The 25080-nt window shown below is 40.8% G+C and overlaps 1 protein-coding gene across 1 annotated transcript; it reads left to right on the top strand.

The window, feature by feature from the left end:
* rap2c (RAP2C, member of RAS oncogene family) lies at positions 1-24735 on the top strand. Its single transcript, XM_061900235.1, has 3 exons — positions 1-907; positions 18943-19228; positions 23627-24735. Exons 1-2 carry the CDS (start codon positions 635-637, stop codon positions 19219-19221), a joined length of 552 nt encoding a protein of 183 aa, XP_061756219.1. The 5' UTR covers positions 1-634; the 3' UTR covers positions 19222-19228; positions 23627-24735.
* Positions 24736-25080: the final 345 nt, after the last annotated feature.

The raw sequence follows: 25080 nt of genomic DNA on the forward strand, positions 1-25080 counted from the left end.
AAACAACCAACCGGAAGCTAGCCGTTGGCTCCAGGGAATTCGGTTAGGACGCCAAATGGGTGTTTTTCTCGCCATAAAGTCTTCTCCGTGTCTTGTAACATTTCTTAACCGGCGTCACGCTTGTTTTCAGATGAACTATTGTTGGGTGTATTTACTGGCTACGCGGTGGTACCCCCGGCCGGAAACAGAAGCGGGCCCGGCCGGAAGTGGAAGTAGGCCCGGCCGGACACAAGGAAGACGGGCAAGGCTGCGCTCGGCGACACCGGCGTGTGTTTATACGGCAATTAGTCCACTGCATGTCGGCTAAATCCACTGCGTTCCACGGCTCGTGTAAGAAAAAGACATATTTTCCTAACTGTGTCCCGCTGCTTCGTGAAGTTTTAGCATGGCGCTTAGCAACAGACGAGCTAGCTAACAGCGGATATCAACTTTTTTTCCTAGCCGAGTTTTAACCTCTGAAAAAAAATATGAGCGCCGGAGCCGATATTGTCAACGAATACATTTCCTTTTAAGACACCTCATTTGCTGCCATTTTAAGAAACAAAAGGGAGGAGGGAAAAAAGCGGTTAAATGTTCGGGGAGCGACTCTAGCGCGGTAGCAGTGTAGCGAAGCCTTTAGCCGCTGAAGTTAGCCATGAAGGAGTACAAAGTGGTGGTGCTGGGCAGCGGCGGCGTGGGCAAGTCCGCGCTCACCGTGCAGTTTGTCACCGGCACCTTCATCGAGAAGTACGACCCCACCATCGAGGACTTCTACCGGAAGGAGATCGAGGTGGACTCGTCGCCCTCCGTGCTGGAGATCCTGGACACGGCGGGCACGGAGCAGTTCGCCTCCATGAGGGACCTTTACATCAAAAACGGCCAGGGCTTCATCCTGGTCTACAGCCTGGTCAACCAGCAGTCTTTTCAGGTAAGCAAGACCCTGTCTGGGCTGCTTTTCAAAGTGGGAGTCTCGCTTCTTAAAGACATCACAGCCCAGGCCTGCCATCATCGTTAAAGGCCTACTGAAAGGAGATTTTCTTATTTAAACAGGGATAGCAGGTCCATTCTGTGTGTCGTACTTGATCATTTCGCGATATTGCCGTATTTTTGCTGAAAGGATTTAGTAGAGAACATCCACGATAAAGTTCGCAACTTTCGGCGCTAAGAGAAATGCCCTGCCTCTACCGGAAGTCGCAGACGATGACGTCACCCGTGTGATGGCTCCTCACTTCTTCACATTGTTTTTAATGGGAGCTTCCAAGAAAAAGTGCTTTTCGGACCAAGAAAACGACAATTTCCCCATTAATTTGAGCATGAATGAAGGATTCGTGTTTGAGGATATTGATAGCAACTGACTAGAAAACCCCCCCCCAAAAAAACACAATTGCATTGGGACGAATTCCGATGATTTTAGACACATTTACTAGGATAATTGTGGGAAATCCCTTATCTTTCTATTGTGTTTCTAGTGTTTTAGTGAGTTTAACAGTACCTGATAGTCGGAGGTGTGCGTCCACGGGTGTGTTGACGCGCAGTGTCTCAGGGAAGTCGACGGCAGCTTTATGGGCGGCACAAGCTCAGCTGATCTCCGGTAAGAAGCGACTTTTTACCACAATTTTCTCACTGAAACCTGCTGGTTGACAAGTGGTCGGGATCCATGTTCGCTGTGATCCATAGTAAAGTTTCACCTCCGTGAATTTTAAACAAGGAATCACCCACCGTGTGTTTGTGTGGCTAAAGGCTAAAGCTTCCCAACTCCGTCTTTCTACTTTGACTTCTCCAATATTAATTGAAAAAATTGCAAAAGATTCAGCAACACAGATCTCCAAAATACTGTCTAATTATGCCGTTGAAGCAGAAGACTTTCAGCTGTGTGTGTGTGCAGCGCTCATATTTCCTAACAGCCCGTGATGTCAAGCGTCTTTAAAGGCCTACTGAAATGAGATTTTGTTATTTAAACGGGGAAAGCAGGTCCATTCTGTGTGTCGTACTTGATCATTTCGCGATATTGCCGTATTTTTGCTGAAAGGATTTAGTAGAGAACATCCACGATAAAGTTCGCAACTTTCGGCGCTAAGAGAAATGCCCTGCCTCTACCGGAAGTCGCAGACGATGACGTCACCTGTGTGATGGCTCCTCACTTCTTCACATTGTTTTTAATGGGAGCTTCCAAGAAAAAGTGCTTTTCGGACCAGGAAAACTACAATTTACCCATTAATTTGAGCAAGAATGAAAGATTCGTGTTTGAGGATATTGATAGCGACTGACTAGAAAAAAAACCCCAAAAAACACAATTGCATTGGGACGAATTCCGATGATTTTAGACACATTTACTAGGATAATTGTGGGAAATCCCTTATCTTTCTATTGTGTTTCTAGTGTTTTAGTGAGTTTAACAGTACCTGATAGTCGGAGGTGTGCGTCCACGGGTGTGTTGACGCGCAGTGTCTCAGGGAAGTCGACGGCAGCTTTATGGGCGGCACAAGCTCAGCTGATCTCCGGTAAGAAGCGACTTTTTACCACAATTTTCTCACTGAAACCTGCTGGTTGACAAGTAGTCGGGATCCATGTTCGCTTTGATCCATAGGAAAATTTCACCTCCGTGAATTTTAAACAAGGAATCACCCACCGTGTGTTTGTGTGGCTAAAGGCTAAAGCTTCCCAACTCCGTCTTTCTACTTTGACTTCTCCATTATTAATTTAACAAATTGCAAAAGATTCAGCAACACAGATCTCCAAAATACTGTCTAATTATGCCGTTGAAGCAGAAGACTTTCAGCTGTGTGTGTGTGCAGCACTCATATTTCCTAACAGCGCGTGACGTCAAGCGTCTTTAAAGGCCTACTGAAATGAGATTTTGTTATTTAAACTGGGATAGCAGGTCCATTCTATGTGTCATACTTGATCATTTCGCGATATTGCCATATTTTTGCTGAAAGGATTTAGTAGAGAACATCCACGATAAAGTTTGCAACTTTCGGTGCTAACAGAAAAGCCCTGTCTCTACCGGAAGTCGCAGACGATGACATCACCCGTGTGATGGCTCCTCACATCTTCACATTGTTTTTAATGGGAGCCTCCGACAAAAGGTGCTGTTCGGACCGAGAAAACGACAATTTTCCCATTAATTTAAGCAAGAAGGAAATATTTGTGTTTGAGGGTATTGATAGCGACGGACTAGTAAAAAAACAAAAAAAAAACACAATTGCATTCGGACAGATTCCGATGTTTTTAGACACATTTACTAGGATAATTCTGGAAAATCCCTTATCTTTCTATTGTGTTACTAGTGTTTTAGTGAGTTTAACAGTACCTGATAGTCGGAGGTGTGTGTCCACGGGTGTGTTGACGCGCAGTGTCTCAGGGAAGTCGACGGCAGCTTTATGGGCGGCACAAGCTCAGCTGATCTCCGTTAAGAAGCGACTTTTTACCACAATTTTCTCACCGAAACCTGCTGGTTTTCATTCGATCGGGATCAATGTTCTCTGTATTCCATAGCAAAGTTTCACCTCTGTGAATTTTAAACAAGGAATCACCGTGTGTTTGTGTGGCTAAAGGCTAAAGCTTCCCAACTCCATCTTTCTACTTTGACTTCTCCAATATTAATTGAACAAATTTAAAAAGATTCACCAACACAGATCTCCAAAATACTGTGTAATTATGCCGTTTAAGCAGACAACTTTTAGCTGTGTGTGTGCGCAGTGCTTATATTTCCTAACAGCCCGTGACATCAAGCGTACACGTAATCATTACGCGACGTTTTCAAGAAAAAACTCCCGGGAAATTTAAAATTGCAATTTAGTAAACTGAAAAGGCCGTATTGGCATGTGTTGCAATGTTAATATTTCATCATTGATATATAAACTATCAGACTGCGTGGTGGGTAGTAGTGGGTTTCAGTAGGCCTTTAAAGGCCTACTGAAATGAGATTTTCTTATTCAAACGGGGATAGCAGGTCCATTCTATGTGTCATACTTGATCATTTCGCGATATTGCCATATTTCTGCTGAAAGGATTTAGTAGAGGCCCTGCGATGAGGTGGCGACTTGTCCTGGGTGTACCCTGCCTTCCGCCCGATTGTAGCTGAGATAGGCGCCAGCGCCCCCCGCGACCCCGAAAAGGAATAAGCGGTAGAAAATGGGTGGATGGATGGATTTAGTAGAGAACATCCACGATAAAGTTCGCAACTTTTGGTCGCTAATAAAAAAGCCTTGCCTGTACTGGAAGTAGCAGACTATGTGCGCGTGACGTCACAGGTTGTAGAGCTCCTCACATCTGAACATTGTTTACAATCATGGCCACCAGCAGCTACAGTGATTAGGACCGAGAAAGCGCCAATTTCCCCATTAATTTGAGCGAGGATGAAAGATTCGTGGATGAGGAAAGTTGGAGTGAAGCACAAAAAAAAGGCGGTGGCAGTGGGACCGTTCTCCATCCATCCATTTTCTACCACTTATTCCTTTGGAGTCGCCGGGGGCGCTGGTGCCTATCTCAGCTACAATCGGGCGGAAGGCAGCGTACACCCTGGACAAGTTTCCACCTCATCGCAGGTCCAAAACAGATAGAAAGACAACATTCACACTCACATTCACACACTAGGGACCATTTAGTGTTGCCAATTAACCTATCCCCAGGTGCATGTCTTTGGAGGTGGGAGGAAGCCGGAGTGCCTGGAGGGAACCCACGCAGTCACGGAGAGGACATGCAAACTCCACACAGAAAGATCCTGTCTACTCAGACCTTCGTATTGTGAGGCAGACGCACTAACCCCTCTGCCACCGTGAAGCCCCAGTGGGACTGTTTCAGATGTAATTAGACACATTTACTAGGATAATTCTAGAAGATCCCTTATCTGCTTATTTTTTTAATAGTGTTTTAGTGAGATTGTAAAGTCATACCTGAAAGTGAATGCCAGTGTTTCTGAGAGAAGCCGAGGAGCCAAGATCACAGCTGCCTTTTTGAGCTGCAGTAGGAGGTCCCATAATCCACTGAAGTTTCCGGTAATAGCCGACTTAATATCACAATTTTCCCATCCAAAAACTTGCTGGTTGACGTAGAGAAACATGTTCGGTTGACCGCTCTGTGTTAAAGCTTCACATTAAAGAAACACCAGCTGTGTTTCGGTTGCTTAAGGCAGCTGCAATTCTCCGCTTTCCACCAACAGCATTCTTCTTTATAGTCTCCATTATTAATTGAACAAATTGCAAAAGATTCTGCAACACAGATGTCCAAATTACTGTGTAATTATGCAATGAAAATAGACTAATTTTAGCCGTGCGTGGTGCTGGGCTATTATGTCCCCTCCAACCAATAACGTCACAAACACGCGTCATCATTGCGTGACGTTTTCAACAAGAATCTCCGCGGGAAATTTAAAATTGTAATTTAGTAAACTAAACCGGCCTTATTGGCATGTGTTGCAATGTTAATATTTCATCATTGATATATAAACTATCAGACTACGTGGTGGGTAGTAGTGGGTTTCAGTAGGCCTTTATACTTGATCATTTTGCGACATTGCCATATTTTTGCTGAAAGGATTTAGTAGAGAACATCGACGATAAAGTTTGCATTTACTTCCGGGGTCATGATTAATACAGACGTTTTTTTAACGCTATATTATAAAAACATAACGCTATATTATAAAAATACAGACGTTTTGTTAACGCTATATTATAAAAAAAATTAAAAAAAACAATTTACAAACACAAGCCATGGGATGACTCATTTACATCTGGGGTCACGTTTCCTCTTATGTCATCCCATAGCTTGTGTTTGTAAACATTTTTTGAAATTTTTTAATAATATAGCGTTAACAAAACGTCTGTATTTTTATAATATAGCGTTATATTTTCATAATATAGCGTTAACAAAACGTCTGTATTAATCATGACCCCGGAAGTAATTGGGGGGGGAGAGGGGGGTTGTAGGGAGAAGAAATTTGGCGTGACAGCTCCTCACATCTGAACATTGTTTACAATCATGACCACCAGCAGCTAGAGCGATTCGGACCGAGAAAGCGAGATTTTCCCCATTAATTTGAGCGGGGATAAAAGATTTGTGGATGAGGAAAGTGAGAGTGAAGGACTATAAGGACAAAAAAAAGGTGAGGGTACTGGGAAGGATTCAGATATTATTAGACATAGGGCTGGGCGATATATCGATATAAACCATATATCGCAGGTTTGTCTCTGTGCGATATAGAAAATGACTATCGTAATATTCGATTATATGTTCTCCCACACTTTCTTTTAGCTGCGTGCATTACATTACTGGCCTGTCTCACTCCTTCTTGTGTCGCCTTCTCACTGAAACGTTAAATAAGCCCGCCTTCTTACGTACGTCAGATACTGTCGCTCATGTAGCGTCACACGCTCTCGCCGAGAGCTAGCGTTAGAATGGCTAATGTTAGCTGAGGCAGGTCGAGTTGCTTTTAGCTGCGTGAATTACATTACAGGCTCTTCTCACTCCTCGTCTCTCATTCTCACAGAGACGTAAAACAAGCCCGCCTTTTTATATAAGTCACATACTCTCACGAGTCTAGCGTCATAGCTCTTGCCAAGAGCCAACGTTAGCATGGCTTACGTTAGCTGAGGCATGTCGAGCGGAGCGGAGCTTGTGACAATACAAGATAGAGATGGTGTGAAAGTGATCACAAATGGAGGAAGAACAATAAATGCCCAAAACAAAGAGCAGGGGATCCATCATCTGGCGGTGGTTTGGCTTCAAGTAGGAAGATATTCAGCAGACAACAGCAATATGCAAAGTATGCAGCAGAAGTGTTACTACGAAAAGGTAGAAACACTATTAATGTGTTCTTTCATTTAAAAAGTCAACCGCGAGAGAATGAAGAGTATTTAATAAATACACTTTTGGTCAATTGACTTAGTTGTGATGTCCCTCTCTGCATTGAAAGTTTAAAATGTGCATATATTAATGCAGTATGAAGAAGAATGTTTGAATGTAGACACATAGAACCATCATATTACTGTGATTATATGCATCAAGTGTTCATTCAAAGCTAAGGCAAAATATCGTAATATGTATCGTATATCGCAATAAGGCATAAAAATATTGCGATATTAAAAAAGCCAATATCGCCCAGCCCTAATTAGACACATTTACTAGGATAATTCTGGAAAATCCCTTATCTGCTTATTATGTTACGAGTGTTTTAGTTAGATTATATGGTCATACCTGGAAGTCGGAGGGGTGTGGTGGCCGCCAGTGTCTCTGAGGGAATCCATGGAGGAGCCAACATGGAGCCAAAAAAGTCGCAGCTGCCTCTTTGACAGCCGCAGAAGAAACGACACAAGCTCCGCTCATGTTTACGGTAAGAGCCGACTTATTACCACAATTTTCTCACCTAAACCTGCCGGTTGACATGTGGTAGAGAAAAATGTTCGCTTGACTGCTCTGTTCCATATTAAAGCTTCACAACAAACAAAGAAACACCGTCTCAGTTTGTGTTGCTAAAGGCAGCTGCAGTACACCGCTTCCCACCAACATCTTTCTTCTTTGTAGTCTCCATTATTAATTGACCAAATTGCAAAAGATTCAGCAACACAGAAGTCCAGAATACTGTGTAATTATGCGATAAAAACAGACAACTTTTAGCCGTGATCAAGTGCTGGGGGAACATGTCGCTACCGCCGGTGGCGTCACGCGCATGCGTCATCATACGCATCATCATTCCGCGGCGTTTTCAACAGGATACCTCGCGGGAAATTTAAAATTGCAATTTAGTAAACTAAACCTGCCGTATTGGCATGTGTTGCAATGTTAAGATTTCATCATTGATATATAAACCCACTACTACCGACCACACAGTCTGATAGTTTATATATCAATGATGAAACATTAACATTGCAACACATGCCAATACGGCCTTTTTAGTTAACTAAATTGCAATTTTAAATTTCGCGTGGAAGTAACATGCTAAAACATCGCGGTATGATGACACGTGCGTGTGACGTCACGCATTGTAGAGGACATTTTTTTTCTAGCACTGTTCACAGCTATAAGTCGTCTCTTTTCATCGCATGATTCCACAGTAATATGGGCATCTGTGTTGCTGAATCTTTTGCAATTTGTTCAGTGAATAATGGAGACGTCAAAGAAGAAAGCTGTAGGTGGGAAGCAGTGTATTGCAGCTGCCTTTAGCAACACAAACACAGCCGGTGTTTTATTGTTTACAGTCCCGAAAGATGACGGTGAAGCTTTACTATGGAACAGAGCGATCAAGCGAACACGGTTGGATTGGACCACACACACAAAGTACAGTGTATTATGCAGCGATCATTTCGAAAGTTCGTGTTTCAAAGAGGGTCCCTTGCGACGGGCAGAGATGGGCATCGCCACCACCCGTCGACTGGTGCTGAACAAAGGTGCGGGGCCGACCTTTAAGTTGTACAGGTACGACCATTTAATCTCACTAAAACAGTAGTAACACAGATAAGGGATTTTCCAGAATTATCCTACTTTTCCAGGGTGTACCCCGCCTTCCGCCCGATTGTAGCTGAGATAGGCACCAGCGCCCCCCGCAACCCCAAAGGGAATAAGCGGTAGAAAATGGATGGATGGATGGATCCTAGTAAATGTGTTTAATAACATCTGAATCGCTCCCACTGTATAGTCATTTTTTTTTTTTCTTCTAGTCCTTCACTCTTACTTTCCTCATCCACAAATCTTTAATCCTCCCTCAAATTAATGGTGAAATCGTCGCTTTCTCGGTCTGAATCGCTCTCGCTGCTGGTGGCCATGATTGTTAACAATGTTCAGATGTGAAGAGCTCCACAACTCGTGACGTCACGCGCACATCGTCTGCTACTTCCGGTGCAGGAAAGGCTTTTTTATTAGCGACCAAAAGTTGCGAACTTTATCGTCGATGTTCTCTACTAAATTCTTTCAGCATAAATATGGCAATATCGCAAAATGATCAAGTATGACACATAGAATGGACCTGCTATCCCCGATTAAATAAGAAAATCTCATTTCAGTAGGTCTTTAAATGTAACTTTAACTTATCTGAACAATATCCAGTGTTGTGCTATTTCAAAGAACTGGAATCCAGTGTGCTGTGGGGCCATGTAGTTGTCAATCACACCTTCCATTTTCTACCGCTTATTCCCTTTCGGGGTCACGGGGGAAGCTGGCGCCTATCTCAGCTACAATCACACCTGAGACATACATTAATCACATCTTTATTAGACACGTAAACAACTTGACAAAGAACATTTTACATCAATCGAACTCGGGATCTAAATATCTGGTCAGGACGCTCTTTACTCTATTGTCTTCACCTTCATTGTCCATTCCTTTTTGGTGACTTTATATACTCTGGACCTAGACGTTGAGTCGGCGACATACATGGCGGACATTAACTGATACCGTCTGCTTTGCCAGTCCAAAAGCATTCGCCGTTTTCTGTAGTCTTCCCTTGATGGCCAGGTAATACAAAGCACATGCAACCTTTTTTTATCACATCCACGGGAGCCCGCATTCTTGTTGTCTCTCCTTGAATAAATGGACAAAGTTTTTTGGTAAGTAGAATCACAGCTGACCTGGAAATATTGGAAAGTTCTTTTGGCATCTGAGAAGTGTTGTATCCCAAATAGCTGCAATGCCTTTCTCCCAAGGCAGGGGTAGGCAACCTAAAGTCTTGAAAGAGCCATATTGGACCAAAAATAAGAAAACAAATCCGTCTGGAGCCACAAAAAAATAAAAGCCATATTACATACAGATAGTGTGTCATGAGATATAAATTGAATTAAAAGGACTTAAATGGAACCAATTGAGCTCAAATATAGCTACAAATGAAGCATAATGATGCAATAAGTACATATAGCTAACCTAAATAGCATGTTAGCATGCTATTTAGCTTGCAGTGACCAAATACGTCTGATTAGCACACTCCACAAAAGTCAATAACATCAACAAAACTCACCTTTGTGCATTCATGCACAGCATTAAAAGTTTGGTGGACAAAATGAGACAGAAAAAGAAGTGGCATAAAACACGTCTTAAAAAGTCGGAGAAAGTTATACATGTAAACAAACTAGGGTGAGTTCAAGGACCGCCAAAATTAGTAGGACAAAACAGCGCTCGCCAAATACTGAATCAGTGAAGCATTTTTAATATAAACCAGGGGTCGGGAACCTTTTTGGCTGAGAGAGCCATGAAAGCCAAAGATTTTAAAATGTATTTCCGGGAGAGCCATATAATATTTTTAACACCGAATACAACTAAATGCATGCATTTTTAATTGATAACATTTTTAGAGTACAATAAGTCTCCTATTATTTTTAATAACATTTTTATTCTGAAGCTAACCAATAATAAATAAAATACTTCTTACCAATAATGTGACTTCTTGAACAGGTGCGGTAGGAAATGGATGGATGGATTAAAATGCATGAGAATGTTTTATATTTTGAAGGTTATTTTTAACACTGTGATTACCAGCAAAATTATTCCTTACTTATTGTGTTAAGCAATGTCAGCTAAGATTTATCTGAGAGCCAGGTGCAGTCATCAAAAGAGCCACATCTGATATAAACAGTGTGCTTTATAACAATTAGGGAGGTTTGTGTCATGTTTGTCCTCCTACAGAAACCATATTAAAACAAAAAAATATGTTTTTTTCCTCTCATCTTTTTCCATTTTTCATATATTTTTGAAAAAGCTCCAGAGAGCCACTAGGGCGGCGCTAAAGAGCCCATGCGGCTCTAGAGCCGCGGGTTAACTATCCCCGTCCTGAGGTATTCATGTGTGATTTCCACAAGCGTCCGTACATGTAGAAGAAGGAGAAACACGGGCATGTCTGGATGACTCGCCTACATATTTTAGTGGTTAGCTCCGAGTTACGAAACCGCTTTATTATGAAACTGACTGTGGCGTGTTCTTTCTGACGTCACTTCCTGTGTAGGCGTGGTCTTTCTGGTGTCTCTTCCTCTCCGAACTCCCTTTGTAAGTGATCAATGAGAAAGCTGACAGCCGGAGATTCAAGAAATACACGACCTACATACCCGTGTAAAAAAATTTCCGAGGAGGGGGACCTTAAACGCTGGTTTAGTGTGGCTGAAAGGGGGCTTAGGCTAAATAAATATTCCTTTAAGGCAGGGGTGTCAAACTCAAATACAGAGTGGGCCAAAATTTAAAAGTGAACAAAGCCGCGGGCCAAGGTTAAACAAAATTAACTTTTTAATAGGGACCCAAACAAGTTTTGCATTGAATATTAAACAAGCAAGGCTTATATAACTTTATAGTCACATGCAAAATCAAGTTTCAAATTATAATAATAATGATTAAAAAATATCAATGGCATATCAAATAAAATTTAAATAAAAATTGGGAAGGGCGGGGTTTGGTGGTAGCGGGGATGTATATTGTAGCGTCCCGGAAGAGTTAGTGCTGCAAAGTATTCTGGGTATTTCTTCTGTTGTGTTTATGTTGTGCTACGGTGCGGATGTTCTCCCGAAATGTGTTTGTCATTCCTGTTTGGTGTGGCTTCACAGTGTGGCGCATATTTGTAAAAATGTTAAAGTTGTTTATACGGCCACCCTCAGTGTGACCCTTATGGCTGTTGATCAAGTATGCCTTGCATTCACTTGTGTGTGTTAAAGACGCATGTATTATGTGACTGCGCCGGCACGTTGTTTGTATGGCGGAAAAGCGGACGTGACGACATGCTGTAGAGGACGCTAAAGGCAATGCCTTCAAGGCACGCCCCCAATATTGTTGTTCGGGTGGAAATCGGGAGAAATTCGGAAGAACGGTTGCCCAGGGAGATTTTCGGGAGGGGCACTGAACTTTAGGAGTCTCCCGGGAAAATCGTGAGGGTTGGCAAGTATGAGTATCAGTGGTGAATGCAGTGTTACAGAGGCATCGCCGCTGTATAATACCGGCGGGCCAGCTCTAATCTTCATTTGATATCGCCTCAAGGGCCAAATGAAATTACACGGCGGGCCAGAGTTTGACACCCATGCTTTAAGGGGTCAAACGACTTAGTGTAGAAATGGCCTTAGGCCCCGTTTAGGGTAAATGCCACCTAACCTTATCCTTGTTCACACACACACACAAAGGTCTTTAAAAACCCCCTCACCCTCCGTCCACCGGCGCAATGCTACCTAATACGAGTCCGCGGAAAATACGCACATCATAGTCACCTCCAGTGTTGCTTTTTGTGCAACTTTTTAAATGTAACTTATCTGAACAATATCCAGTGTTGTGCTATTTCAATGAACTGGAATCCAGTGTGCTGTGGGACCCTGTTGTAGTCAATCACACCTGAGACATTGTTAATGAATCAAATCTTTAATAAAGAACATTTGACAACTATGGGGGGGATCTAGATATCTGATCAGTACACTCCTCACTCTTTACCTTCATTTTCCATTTGTTTTGGTGACTTTATATATTATCTGGACCTAGACGTTGAGTCGGCGACATACATGGCGGACAATAACTGATACAGTATGCTTTGGCAGTCCAAAAGCATTCGCCGTTTTCCATAGTCTTCCCTCGATGGCCAGGTAATACAAAGCACATGCTACCTTCTTTATCACATCCACAGGAGCCCGCATTCTCGTTGACTCTCCTACGACAAATGGACAAAGGTTTTTGCTAAGTAGAATCACATCTGACCCGGCCGGACATTGTAAAGTTCTCTTCCCTGACACAAGGCTGAAGCTTAGAGGTGACAGAGCTTTCGCTGCTGCTGCTCCAAAGCTCTGGGTGTTAGACAAGCCTCCTCTCTTCCTGTTTTTAAATCTCTCTTAAAAACATACTTTTATTCCTTGGCTTTTAACACTAAGTGATATCCATCCTGCAATGGCACCCTTGCTGTGAACCTGTTTTTATGTTTTATTTATTTATTTTTTTTCATGTTCTGTTTGTGTTGTGTTGTTTGCTCGGTCCTCGTATTATCTTTTAACCTACCCATTGTACAGCACTTTGGCTACCCCTGTGGTACATTTTAAATGTACTTTATAAATAAAGTTGATTTGATTTGATCTTGCCGTCTGAGAAGTAGTGTATCCCAAATAGCTGCAATGGCTTTCTCTTAAAGTATTCATATGTGATTTCCACAAGTGTCTGTACACGTTGAAAAAGGAGAAACACAGGCATGTTTGGATGACTCCCCTCCGTATTTCCAGTGTTTACCTCCAAGTTACGAAACCGCTTTATAAACTTTCATGCGGAGAGAGAAATCACAACTAAGTGTATTTATTAAGCAGTGACACAAACATTCATGTAATTTCCAAAACAGAAAGTGCAAGCTTGTCAGAGGGACATTTTAAAACAAGCTATGGGTGCACTTTTGTGCATGATGTCACTAAGATGACATATCAAAACAACACTAAATTAAAGTGCACTTTTTGTACAGAACGCCACTACAATAGTTTAAAACAAATAAAGTGCACTTTTGTGCATGATGTCACACAAGATATTTCAATAAGTGTCAAAAAAAAATGAGCTGCATAATAGGAAATCATATAGTGTATGTCCTTCACTATGTGGTAGGTTCCTGCGGACGTTATCTCCTTCTGTTGTTGACTATTTGTTTCATACGGTGTTGATGTGGAAATGGTTGCTTGGGCATTTTGTTGGTGTGGCACCGAACGGAGATGTTGACATGCGGAGTTTGAAGCACTTCTTATTCTTATTCTTTTCAAATGATGCTACACATTAGTAGAGCTGCTACTTTTTGTAGCAACGCTTTTGCCGCATACTTGACATTGCGGTTGTCTGTTCAACATCTTCCCGCTTGAAGCCAAACCACCGGCAGACGATGGACCCAGCGCTGTTTTTCTTGGGAATTAATTCTTATTCCTTCATTTGTTACCAGATAAGCACCTTCTTTCTCTCGTATTACCGCTAGCACCACAGATAACGTTACCATGCTGCTACCTCTCTGCTCGGCGAGGGCGTATGACGTTGCACGCGCGACAGTATGTGACATATGTAAGATGGTGCGCTTGTTTTATGTCTCCATGAGAAGGAGAGACAAGAAAGAGTAAGAAGAGCCTGTAGTGTAATGCCCACAGCTAAAAGCAACTGCGTGAGAACGTATACTCCAATATCACCATATAGTCATTTTCCGTATCGCACAGAGACAAACCAGCGACATATCCAGTATAGTCCATATATCACCCAGCCCTAATTGCAACCAAATCTTTTCAGGTTAAATGAGCCGTGGTTTGACCTGCTACTGCTCTCATTTTAATAAACCACTGCGTTAGCAGAGAAGTCACACCAAATGCAAAAGCCACAACGCTATAACATAAAGCTTGATAAACATCTTGTAAAGTTTGCTGTTTTTATCAAATGTTTACTTTTTCTACTATCAATAAAATAGATTGCCTTTTAAAACATTATTGGATCGATACTCTGGTTGTACGGTATACCGGTATTAGTATGGTACCGTAATACTAATGAATCATATTCAGTACTATATCGCCTCTAAAACGCACCGGTCCCCCAGACCCCCGTCGTCGTCAAGTCGTAATGTTGTTGGTTTTACAAGCAGAGGAGCATGTTGGGCAGCGCACACACACAGAGTACTTACAAGCAGACACAGTGTGTAGACAGAAAAGGGAGAATGGACGCACCTTAGTGTAAAAAGTAAAGATAAAGGTGAAGTTATAACAATGAAACACCCACAGGAAGAGCTGCTTTAAAACATGGCTAACTAAAGTCCATCCACAGTCGGCAGTGTTTTAGCTACTTCCAAATCACTAATCCTCGTTTTCATGGCGACAAAGTAAGTTTGTTACGATTAGCATTATCACTGGAGGACGAGGAAATTGCTAAACATGCCTCACTATACACCGTAGCTCACTAGCGTCACCGCTAATAGCGCCGTTCCTGAATGTAAACAGACGGCATTGGTGGATCTACACCTAACATCCATTGTAATGATACCAAGTACAAGAGCGTATCTAGTCGATACTATGATACAAAATTTTCCTTCGTTTAAAAAAAAAAAAATCATATCATGTTTATAAAGTCAGTCAATACTTCCCTGGACACATTTGGACTTTGAATATGACCAATGTGAAGTGAATTATATTTATATAGCGCTTTTCTCTAATGACTCAAAGCGTTTTACATAGTGAAACCCAAAATCTAAGTTAGATTTAAAGCAGTGTGGAGCTGGTGGGTAAAGTGTCTTGCCCAAGGACACGACGGCAGTGACTTGGATGGCGAGAGCGGGAATCGAACCTGGAACCCTCAAGTTGCTGGCACAGCCACTCTACCAACCGAGCTATAACGCCCAAATGTATGATCCTGTAACCACTTGGTATCGGATCGATACCTACATGTGTGGTATCATCCAAAACTAATGTAAAGAATCAAAGAAGTGATTATTATATTTTAACAGAAGTGTAGATAAAACATGCGAAAACAGAATATAAGCATATATTAACAGTAAATGAACAAGTGGATTAGTAATCAATTTGTACAGTTTGTCCCTATAATGTGTACAAAATAATAGGTGTATAAATGACACAATATGTTACTGCATACGTCAGCAGACTAATTAGGAGTCTTTGTTTGTTTACTTACTACTAAAAGACAAGTTGTCTAGTATGTTCAACATTTTATTTAGGGACTAAATTACAATAATAAACGTATGTTTCATGTACTCTAAAATTTTTGTTCAAATAAAGACAATAATGACATTTTCTGTGGAACCCTTTTTTTAGAAAAGTATCAAGGTATTGAGATACATTTTGGTACCGGTAACTGTACCAAAATATTGTTACCGGGACAACGATACCTATCTTCCGGAAGGCATAGTTACAAAGCACAGATCTATGTAGTTTAATCTAAAATGTCTTAGATTTCTACAGACAATATGTCCATTCATGCAAGATATAAAAGAGTGGAGGCACTATTCTTTCTCTCCTATAATCTGGAGCAGTGCTTCTTAACCTTGTTGGAGGTACCGAACCCCACCAGTTTCATATGCGCATTCACCGAACCCTTCTTTAGTGAAAAATACAATTTAAATGTTTTTTTCAAATTCAAGACAGAGTTACTGTATTTTTCGGACTATAAGTCGAGGTTTTTTTTCATAGTTTGGCCGTAGGTGCGACTTATACTCCGGAGCGATTTATAGTCCGAAAAATACGCTATATGTTTTTGGTAAGACTTTAATATGGGGAACATATTCTAGGTAACAAAGACTTAATTTAGAGTTTTTGGGACACCAGGGGAACATATTTTAAGTAGGACTGCAACTAACCACTAATTTGATAATCGATTAATTTGTCGATTATTACTTCGATTAATAATCGGATAAAAGAGACAAACTACAATTTTATCCTTTCCGGTATTTTATTGAAAAACAGCATACTGGCACCATACTTGTTTTGATTATTGTTTCTCAGCTATTTGTAAATTTTGGAGTTTATAAGTAAAGGTTTATTTAAAAAAAAAATATATATATATATTTTTTTTTGAATAAATAAAAAAAAGTAGCCCATGCGCATAGCATAGATCCAACGAATCGATGACTAAATTAATCGGCAACTATTTTTATAAACGATTTTATCGTTTTATCGTCGGTTGCATCCCTAATTCTAAGTAACAAAGACTTAATTTAGAGTTATTTGGTTAGGGTTAGGGCCAGGGTTAGAGAGTTAGGGTTATAATAAGGCCATGCCGAATAAGGCATTAATACGTACTTAATATTGACTAATTAAGAGCCAATATGTTGCTAATTTGCACGTTAATAAGCAACTAATTAATGAATATGTTCCACATACTAAAGTGTTACCATGTTCTTTTACTGGTGCACAAAATGAACCGTGCATGAACATCACCTTGTTTAAAGAACAAACCCAACACAGTGCATAAACTCACAACAAATTACTTCTGCTGTTGCCTAGGGGTGTAACGGTACACAAAAATTTCGGTTCGGTACGTACCTCGGTTTAGAGTTCACAGTTCGGTTCATTTTCGGTACTGTAAGAAAACAACCAAATATAAATTTTTGGTTTATTTATTTACCAAATTTGTAAACAATGGCTTTATCCTTTTAACATTGGGAACACTATAATAATTCTGCCCACGTTAATCCACATTAAACAGCCTCAAGTTGTTGCTTTGATTAAATAAAACGACAAAACCTTTCTTCTACATATAAAAAGTGCAACATTAATCAGTTTCAAGTCAACTCATCATGCTTAATTTATTGCAGCATTTGGGAAGCCTGTAGTTGACTTTTATTATGTAAATGTTTTATTTTTGTCAACATGCGATAGCAGGCACCCTGCCATTCACAACTAGGCTGCTACATTACTAATGATGCATGTAACTGTAGCTGAAAAATAGTACAATAGCAATAGGAGAGACTATTCATCCCTGAAATCTATGGAGTTCATGTTAGTTCATGTGAAATAACAGACAGACAGGGCTTTGCTGCCCCTAACACACGCACGCACGCACACAGCAAAATGAGCTAACGTAACGCTAAAAGCTAATTAGCCTTCACATCACCTCAAGCCAGAACTGTGAGCGAGCTAAACTGCAGTTTAAGTTTCTAGAATGTTAACGGGCTCATAGTGATGTTTGTAATAGTTGTGACTGGAAAGTGTTTTTTTATAATTTGGGGAGTGTATGATGTCCGCTGCTAAACACGTCTGATCGACAATGAAGCATTTACAACATGCGTTCTGAATACGCACACTGAATGGCTGTTACATCGCCCTGAATACGCACTGCTGATTGGCTTTGTATGTAACCCATCAGATGGTTGTGTGGGCGGGACAATCAATCAATCAATCAATCAATGTTCATTTATATAGCCCTAAATCACAAGTGTCTCAAAGGGCTGCACAAACCACTACGACATCCTCGGAATAACCCACATAAGGGCAAGGAGAACTCACACCCAGTAGGACGTCCGTGACAATGATGACTATGAGAACCTTGGAGAGGACCACATATGTGGGCAACCCCCCCCCCCCCCCCCCCCAGAGTTCGGTTCAATGTGTTGTGGCATTTGTGGATGTCACCAATGCGGCAGTTCGAGGAAACACTCGGTTGCTTTTCCAAACACGTCTTTAATGAACCGCCAAGATGATAATGCTGAACAGGAAGTGCTTGAAGTTTACTGGCTTTGTAAAAAGACTGAGACAAAGTCTCAGTTCATGGTGTTTTGGAAAAGGTACCAATTTTTTCCTCAGTTTTCCACAAACTTGAAATGTTTTGCCAAGAGGATTATTTGTCATGAGTACATTCTCAGAATATGCGTGTTTTATTTTTGGCACAAATAAAACAATTTTAAAAGTTGTCTTTATTTTTAAGTTATCATCCCAGGATTTTACCAGTACGCTCCATGTGGGAATAAGTTTTCCTCCATGGGATAAAATAGAGTTATTTGATATAAAACGATGGACGTGTTTTGAAAGGCTTTATAGGCTCCATTGTAAGAGGACTTTTGCTCGCAGTTATTTACAAGTTAGAATGCATAAACAAAAAAAAACTGCTGGGTACTCCTTGCTCAGACAGGCAGAAAGCAGAGCAGCTTGTTAAGACTTTATGATATAAACTTGTTCGATACACCCTCGTACCGAACCGAAACCCCCGTACCGAAACGGTTCAATACAAATACATGTACCGTTACACCCCTACTGTTGCCGTATCTGTAATACGCGGGTAGGGACAATTTTTTATTTACACGATGAGTCGGGTGTGTTTTGACCTCCGCCGAACCCCTGAGCCCTACTCACCGAACTCCTAGGGTTCGATCGAACCCAGGTTAAGAACCACTGATCTGGAGCTATTTTCCCAAGCTCAGGGAGAGGGTGGTTCCGCCATTAAGTTTGTATTTTAAAAACTGTCATTAATGACAAGTCCATTGTCGTTATCATTGTTCTATGCACTATTTTCATCTATTTAAAATAACAAATGATACTGACTGGTACAAAATGTTTGAATGTCTCTCATCAGGATATCAGACCCATGCGAGACCAAATAGTGCGAGTGAAGCGTTTTGAGAAGGTCCCGCTGATCCTGGTGGGCAACAAAGTGGACCTGGAGTCGGAGCGCGAGGTCGCCGGCTCGGACGGTCGGGCCCTGGCTCAGGAGTGGGGCTGCCCCTTCATCGAAACCTCTGCCAAGAGCAAGACCATGGTGGACGAGCTGTTCGCCGAGATCGTGCGTCAGATGAACTATTCCACACTGCCGGAGAAGCAGGAGCCCTGCTGCACGGCCTGCGTGGTCCAGTGAAGAGGAGGTACGGGGGTCCATTTGTTCCTTTTCACCTCAGGCCAGGACCCATACCCTTTTGCTGTGACTATGCCTCACAAGTTTAGGGGAAATGTGGCGCATTGATGTGAGTGTGTGTGTGCGCAATCGATTTAGGTAAGAGTGTGAGGGATGCGTGTGGGCGGCGCGGCGCAGTGCAAAAGCATGATGTTGTAATATTTTAGACACATAAAGAACGCCGCAGTTAGACAAGGCAGACCGTACAAACGAAAAACGCGACATCCTGAAAAAGAAATTGTTTCAAAACAGGAAGTGAGATTGTCATTGTCAGAGAGGTCGCCCTGTGTCGCAGAAACCAACACAACCACACTTTTAAAGCCTGCCTGCGTTGTTGATGTTTTTACACAACACTGTAAGTCACCTACAGTGGGGCAAAAAAGTATTTAGTCAGCCACCGATTGTGCAAGTTCTCCCACTTAAAATGATGACAGAGGTCTGTAATTTTCGTCATAGGTACACTTCAACTGTGAGAGACAGAATGTCAAGAAAAAATCCAGGAATTCACCTTATAGGAATTTTAAAGAATTTATTTGTAAATTATGGTGGAAAATAAGTATTTGGTCTACCATTCAAAGCTCTCACTGATGGAAGGAGGTTTTGGCTCAAAATCTCACGATACATGGCCCCATTCATTCTTTCCTTAACACGGATCAATCGTCCTGTCCCCTTAGCAGAAAAACAGCCCCAAAGCATGATGTCTCCACCACCATGCTTCACAGTAGGTGTGGTGTTCTTGGGATGCAACTCAGTAGTCTTCTTCCTCCAAACACGACGAGTTGAGTTTATACCAAAAAGTTCTATTTTGGATTCATCTGACCACATGACATTCTCCGAATCCTCTGCTGTATCATCCATGTATCCATCACTGCACCTAGAAATTCTGTCCATAAAAGTTCTGAGCAGAATGGGTGACAAAGGGATATAGAATATTAACTATGAACAATGAAACCGTGAATATTAACAAATATATGAACATATTTTACTTCTCAGACCAGCTCCTCAATATACATCTTTTACAATCAAGCAAAACACAAATGTAACAATCAGCAAAATGTGAATGCAAAGTTTAATAAACACCTACAATATGATTTATTATTGCTTTTATGCAGAACTTTGTCATAAAAATTTGCTTCTGCGTCTGTTCCGGACACATGCGTTTGGGGCTGAAAACAAACCCCGCCCACTCTGCTTTGTTCCTGGTCTGAGCTGCTGTGACCTAGATTAGCGTAATAACTTTTATAACACTCAAAAGTGCAGATTTCACCCATTTGAAATACTTTCTATAGTTCAAGACTTACTCTGATTTAAAGGCCTACTGAAAACCACTACTACCCACCACGCAGTCTGATAGTTTATACATCAATGATGAAATATTAACATTGCAACACATGCCAATACGGTCTTTTTAGTTTACTAAATTAAAATTTTAAATTTCCCGCGGAGTTTCTTGTTGAAAACGTCGCGGAATGATGACGCGTGTTTGTGACGTCTCGGGTTGGAGGAGACATATTAGCCCAGCACCACTTACGGCTAAAAGTAATCTCATTTCATCGCATAATTACACAGTAATTTGGACATCTTTGTTGCTAAATCTTTTGCAATTTGTTCAATGAATAATGGAGACCTCAAAGAAGAAAGCTGTAGGTGGGAAGCGGTGTATTGCGGCTGCCTTTAGCAACACAAACACAGCCGGTGTTTCCTTATTTACATTCCCGAAGGTGAAGCTTTACTATGGAAATGAGCGGTCAAGCGAACATGGTTCCCGACCGCATGTCAACCAGCAGGTTTCGGTGAGAAAATTGTGGTAATAAGTCGGCTCTTACCGTAGACATGAGCGGAGCTTGCGTCCTCCTGCAGCTGCGTGGCTTCCCTCAGAGACACTGGCGGTCACCACACCCCTCCGACTTTCAGATACCATATAATCTCACTAAAACACTAGTAACACAATAAGCAGATAAGGGATTTTCCAGAATTGCTCTAGTAAATGTGTCTAATAACATCTGAATCGCTCTCACTGCCCTCGCCTATTTTTTTCTTTTTTTAAATTTATTTATTTATTTTAATTTTTTTTAGTCTTTCGCTCTCACTTTCCTCATCCACAAATCTTTCATCCTCGCTCAAATTAATGAGAAAATTGTCGCTTTCTCAGTCCGAATCGCTCTCGCTGCTGGTGGCCATGATTGTAAACAATGTGAGGAGCTCCACAACCCATGACGTCACGCGCACATCGTCTGCTACTTCCGGTACAGGCAAGGCTTTTTTTATTAGCGACCAAAAGCTGCAAACTTCATCGTCGATGTTCTCTACTAAATCCTTTCGGCAAAAATATGGCAATATCACGAAAATATCAAGTATGACACATAGAATGGACCTGCTATCCCCGTTTAAATAAGAACATCTCATTTCAGTAGGCCTTTAAAAACAGCACTGCTAATCATAATGGCAAATACACTTTTCATGTTAAAGGTCTAAAAAACGATGTAGAACGTCCAACAAGCCGGATTGAAAATGTTAATGGGCCGCATGTATTTGGTCCAGGTGTGGTATAGGTTCTAGCACAAATTATGCATGCTCACAATGTAGTGGAGTCGGGGCGTGTTGGTCATGTGACCCATCAGAGTCTTAATAACACTTCATACTACAACACAAACACTATAAGCCAGGGGTGTCCAAACTTTTTCCACTGAGGGCCGCACACTGAAAAATTAAAGTAAGCGGGCGCCATTTTGATATTTTTTTTATATTAATAAACATTGATTGATTGATTGATTTTAAAAACTAATATAATATATGTATAAAAAAATATACATTTAGACCTCCACTCAGTCTCCATAGGATTTTTTGTCAAAAAAATATAAAAAATGTGTCATTATTCAGTATTATTATTTGTATTATTTTTCAAGTTTTAAATCTCTAGATCAACATTAGGTCATTCTGTCAATACAACATTTTTAAAGATTTAAGTTGTATGCTCTTTTTGTCAAAGAAAACCCAGTTTTTTATGGGAAAAAACACAAAATATGCAATATTTTCACCCAATAACCTTTTTAATTGGAATATTTGACATTATATAATAATTGGAGCCTTAAAAATGTCAATAACTCATAACACCATTGATTTTGATTCATTATTATTTTTTTAGCAATGACATTAAAAAACAAATCACACCAAAATGATTGGGGATGATTGTGAGAAAGAGACACAAGAAGGAGTGCCGATCCAGGTTTTTGCATTTCCGATCTGATACCGATATTGTTTTTGCACTTCCAATCCGATACCAATACTGGCCTGTCCGAGCATGTATTAAAGTTTAAAGTTATTTAGCCTACTTAGTTGTCAGATTCATGTTGAAAAGGGTTTTAGTCCTCTTGATAACAACTAGCCAGCTGAATTAGGTGAGTTTGAATAATACACAATGGTTGGTATTCAAGGATAAACACAAAATAGAAAAATTATACATGACAAACAGAAATAGAATCATCAAACAGTAAAAAAGTGAACAGTATAAAGTGCAAGTAATGCTGTAAACATTATTAAAAAAAGAAAAAAACACAAACAACCTGAGTGGGATAAAATGTCTATAACTCAGCATCAATACTTGCTCTTGAACAAGTTTAAACTTAAAAAAATGAAAAACTATCTACACACTCATTTCAATTGTTTGCCCCAGTCTGGAGGGGCAAACAATTGTGAAGATTCTTTCTAACAAAGACGAGCACTTCAAGATGCTCAGGTATCAGCCTGCTCCTGTGTTCATCAATGATGAGTGAGGCTATGCTAAAAAGCCTCTGACTCTCAAGAGTCATTCAAATGTCTTACAACTTTACCACCATGCTTGACTTTATTCTGGCATGTTTTGCACTCCACCTCTTCATCTTTTTTGTTTTGTAGGGTAAAATAATCCCACACAGCTGCCATTTTTACCGTAACTTTTAATTCACACGGCCGTCTTAACTATTAGAACACAGACCTGTGGATGTGTTGAAGGTGTGCTGGAAAATGCGGAATGGAGCATAGGGAGCAGCAGAACAGTGGAATGTATTATTTAAATTGGTGGCTAGAAAACACGGACCGTTTTTTTTTTTAAACTGGATCTGGATTGGCCTTTTTCCATGTCTTGCCGATACGCATTTTTTGGCAGATATCGGCGGCATCGGATCTGGCCAACCCTAGCCTGTAGTGTAATGCCCGCAGCTAAAAAACAACTGTGTGAGAACGTATCCTCGAATATTACGATATAGTCATTTTCTATATCGCACAGAGACAAACCCGCGATATATCGCGTATATCGATATATCGCCCTGCCCTACTGAAAATGCATATGTGTCTACTAACGTGCTGTTGTGTGTTTGTGTCCACTTTGCAGACACCGTCTGTTTGTCTTGGATCACCACAAGCAAATTTTGGATGGAGCGAAGGCCACCGGACTTTGCGAGCCAACCCGCCGCGCCCCGAGTAACATTTCTGTCTTAACACAGAGCATCTGGCAGCCAAGACGTCAGTCCTATTTTTGATAACCTAACTGTTTTAAAGATGTTTTTGCTGCAACTTTCAAAGCATTTTTGTGGCGTGAAGTGACGGGATGACAGACTCGGGCAGCCATCTCGGATTTTTATTCTTATGTTTTCTCTTCCCCCCCCCCCGCCGCCTTCCTTTTAGTCAGAAACGGCACTCAAGCGTAATAAACAGGTGTTGGCGAGGTCGCAGCTTCTTTTTTAAAGCTGCTTTAATCTCTCTTCTAAACTTTATTACTTGTATTACGTCACCGTTTTGGACTTTTGAACAAGTATTTGATGGTATGGAAACATTTAATTTGAAGCATGCCTACTTTTAAGTTGCTGATAAACTGCTGTTGAGTTACACTGCAAGTGTACTCCTCATTCTATTTTTACAAGTTGGTCTAGACTTACACTATGTGCTGAAAATGCAGCTTTTGCTTCAGGGATGTTTGACTGTGGAAGAAAGTCTTATTTCGCAGGACATCTTTAAAGCTACAAAGTTGCCTGCTCACAATTAGTGAGAAGGGGGAGTACGTGAGTGAGGTGCACAGCGCGTGGGTCGCATCCTCCTCTTTCAATGTCCATTTTTGAGGAGGTGGCATCACGGGGGACCACCAAAGAAAGTGCAGAGTTTGTTGGATGACGTGACACGTGTTGCTTTACAGATGCAAAGAGTAGCAGAAGTGGTTATGCTATGGCACAGTTAAGCAGATTTAACATTGCTTTCATTTTTTTTTTATTAGTAACATATTTATTGCAAACTAATGGTGTGAGTAGCCAGTTATAAACATTTAATTTTATACTAGTTTACTGCTTTTGTGACTTCAGAAAACATGGTATTTGTCTTGTTTTTTTTTATTAAGCTGAGAATTTAACAGAGCCTTAAAATAATTTCTGGTGCATTTTGGTGTCCGGTTTGTTTTTTTCTCAACAAAAGCTACCAACTGTAAATAAAACTTGACTTTTACGACATGAACGGTCTACTGCATCGGTCACCTAGGGAGGGTCCCCTCCACTTATATAAGACCTTTAAAGTCATTTTGATAGTAGGCTAATATAGACACTTAATCATGTGTTGCCTTCATTATAACACTTATATAAGACTTTTACAGTCATTTTGATAGTAGGCTAATATAGACACATCATGTGTTGTCTTCATTATAACACTTATATAAGACATTTAAAGTCATTTTGATAGTAGGCTATTATACCTAAAATAAACACTTACATAATGTGTTGCCTTCATTATAAAGTTTATATTAGTTTTAAAGTCATGTTGATAGTAGGCTAATATAGACACTTACTCCTTGTGTTGCCTTCA

Source organism: Nerophis ophidion, linkage group LG05 (assembly GCF_033978795.1).
Source record: "Nerophis ophidion isolate RoL-2023_Sa linkage group LG05, RoL_Noph_v1.0, whole genome shotgun sequence".
Taxonomy (NCBI): Eukaryota; Metazoa; Chordata; class Actinopteri; order Syngnathiformes; family Syngnathidae; genus Nerophis; species Nerophis ophidion.

Bases quoted from the DNA above. Each gene is read 5' to 3' on its own strand.
- rap2c (XM_061900235.1), top strand. From the start codon at position 635: ATGAAGGAGTACAAAGTGGTGGTGCTGGGCAGCGGCGGCGTGGGCAAG. The intron at 908-18,942 runs GTAAGCAAGACC...GTCTCTCATCAG, and splicing joins TCAACCAGCAGTCTTTTCAG to GATATCAGACCCATGCGAGA.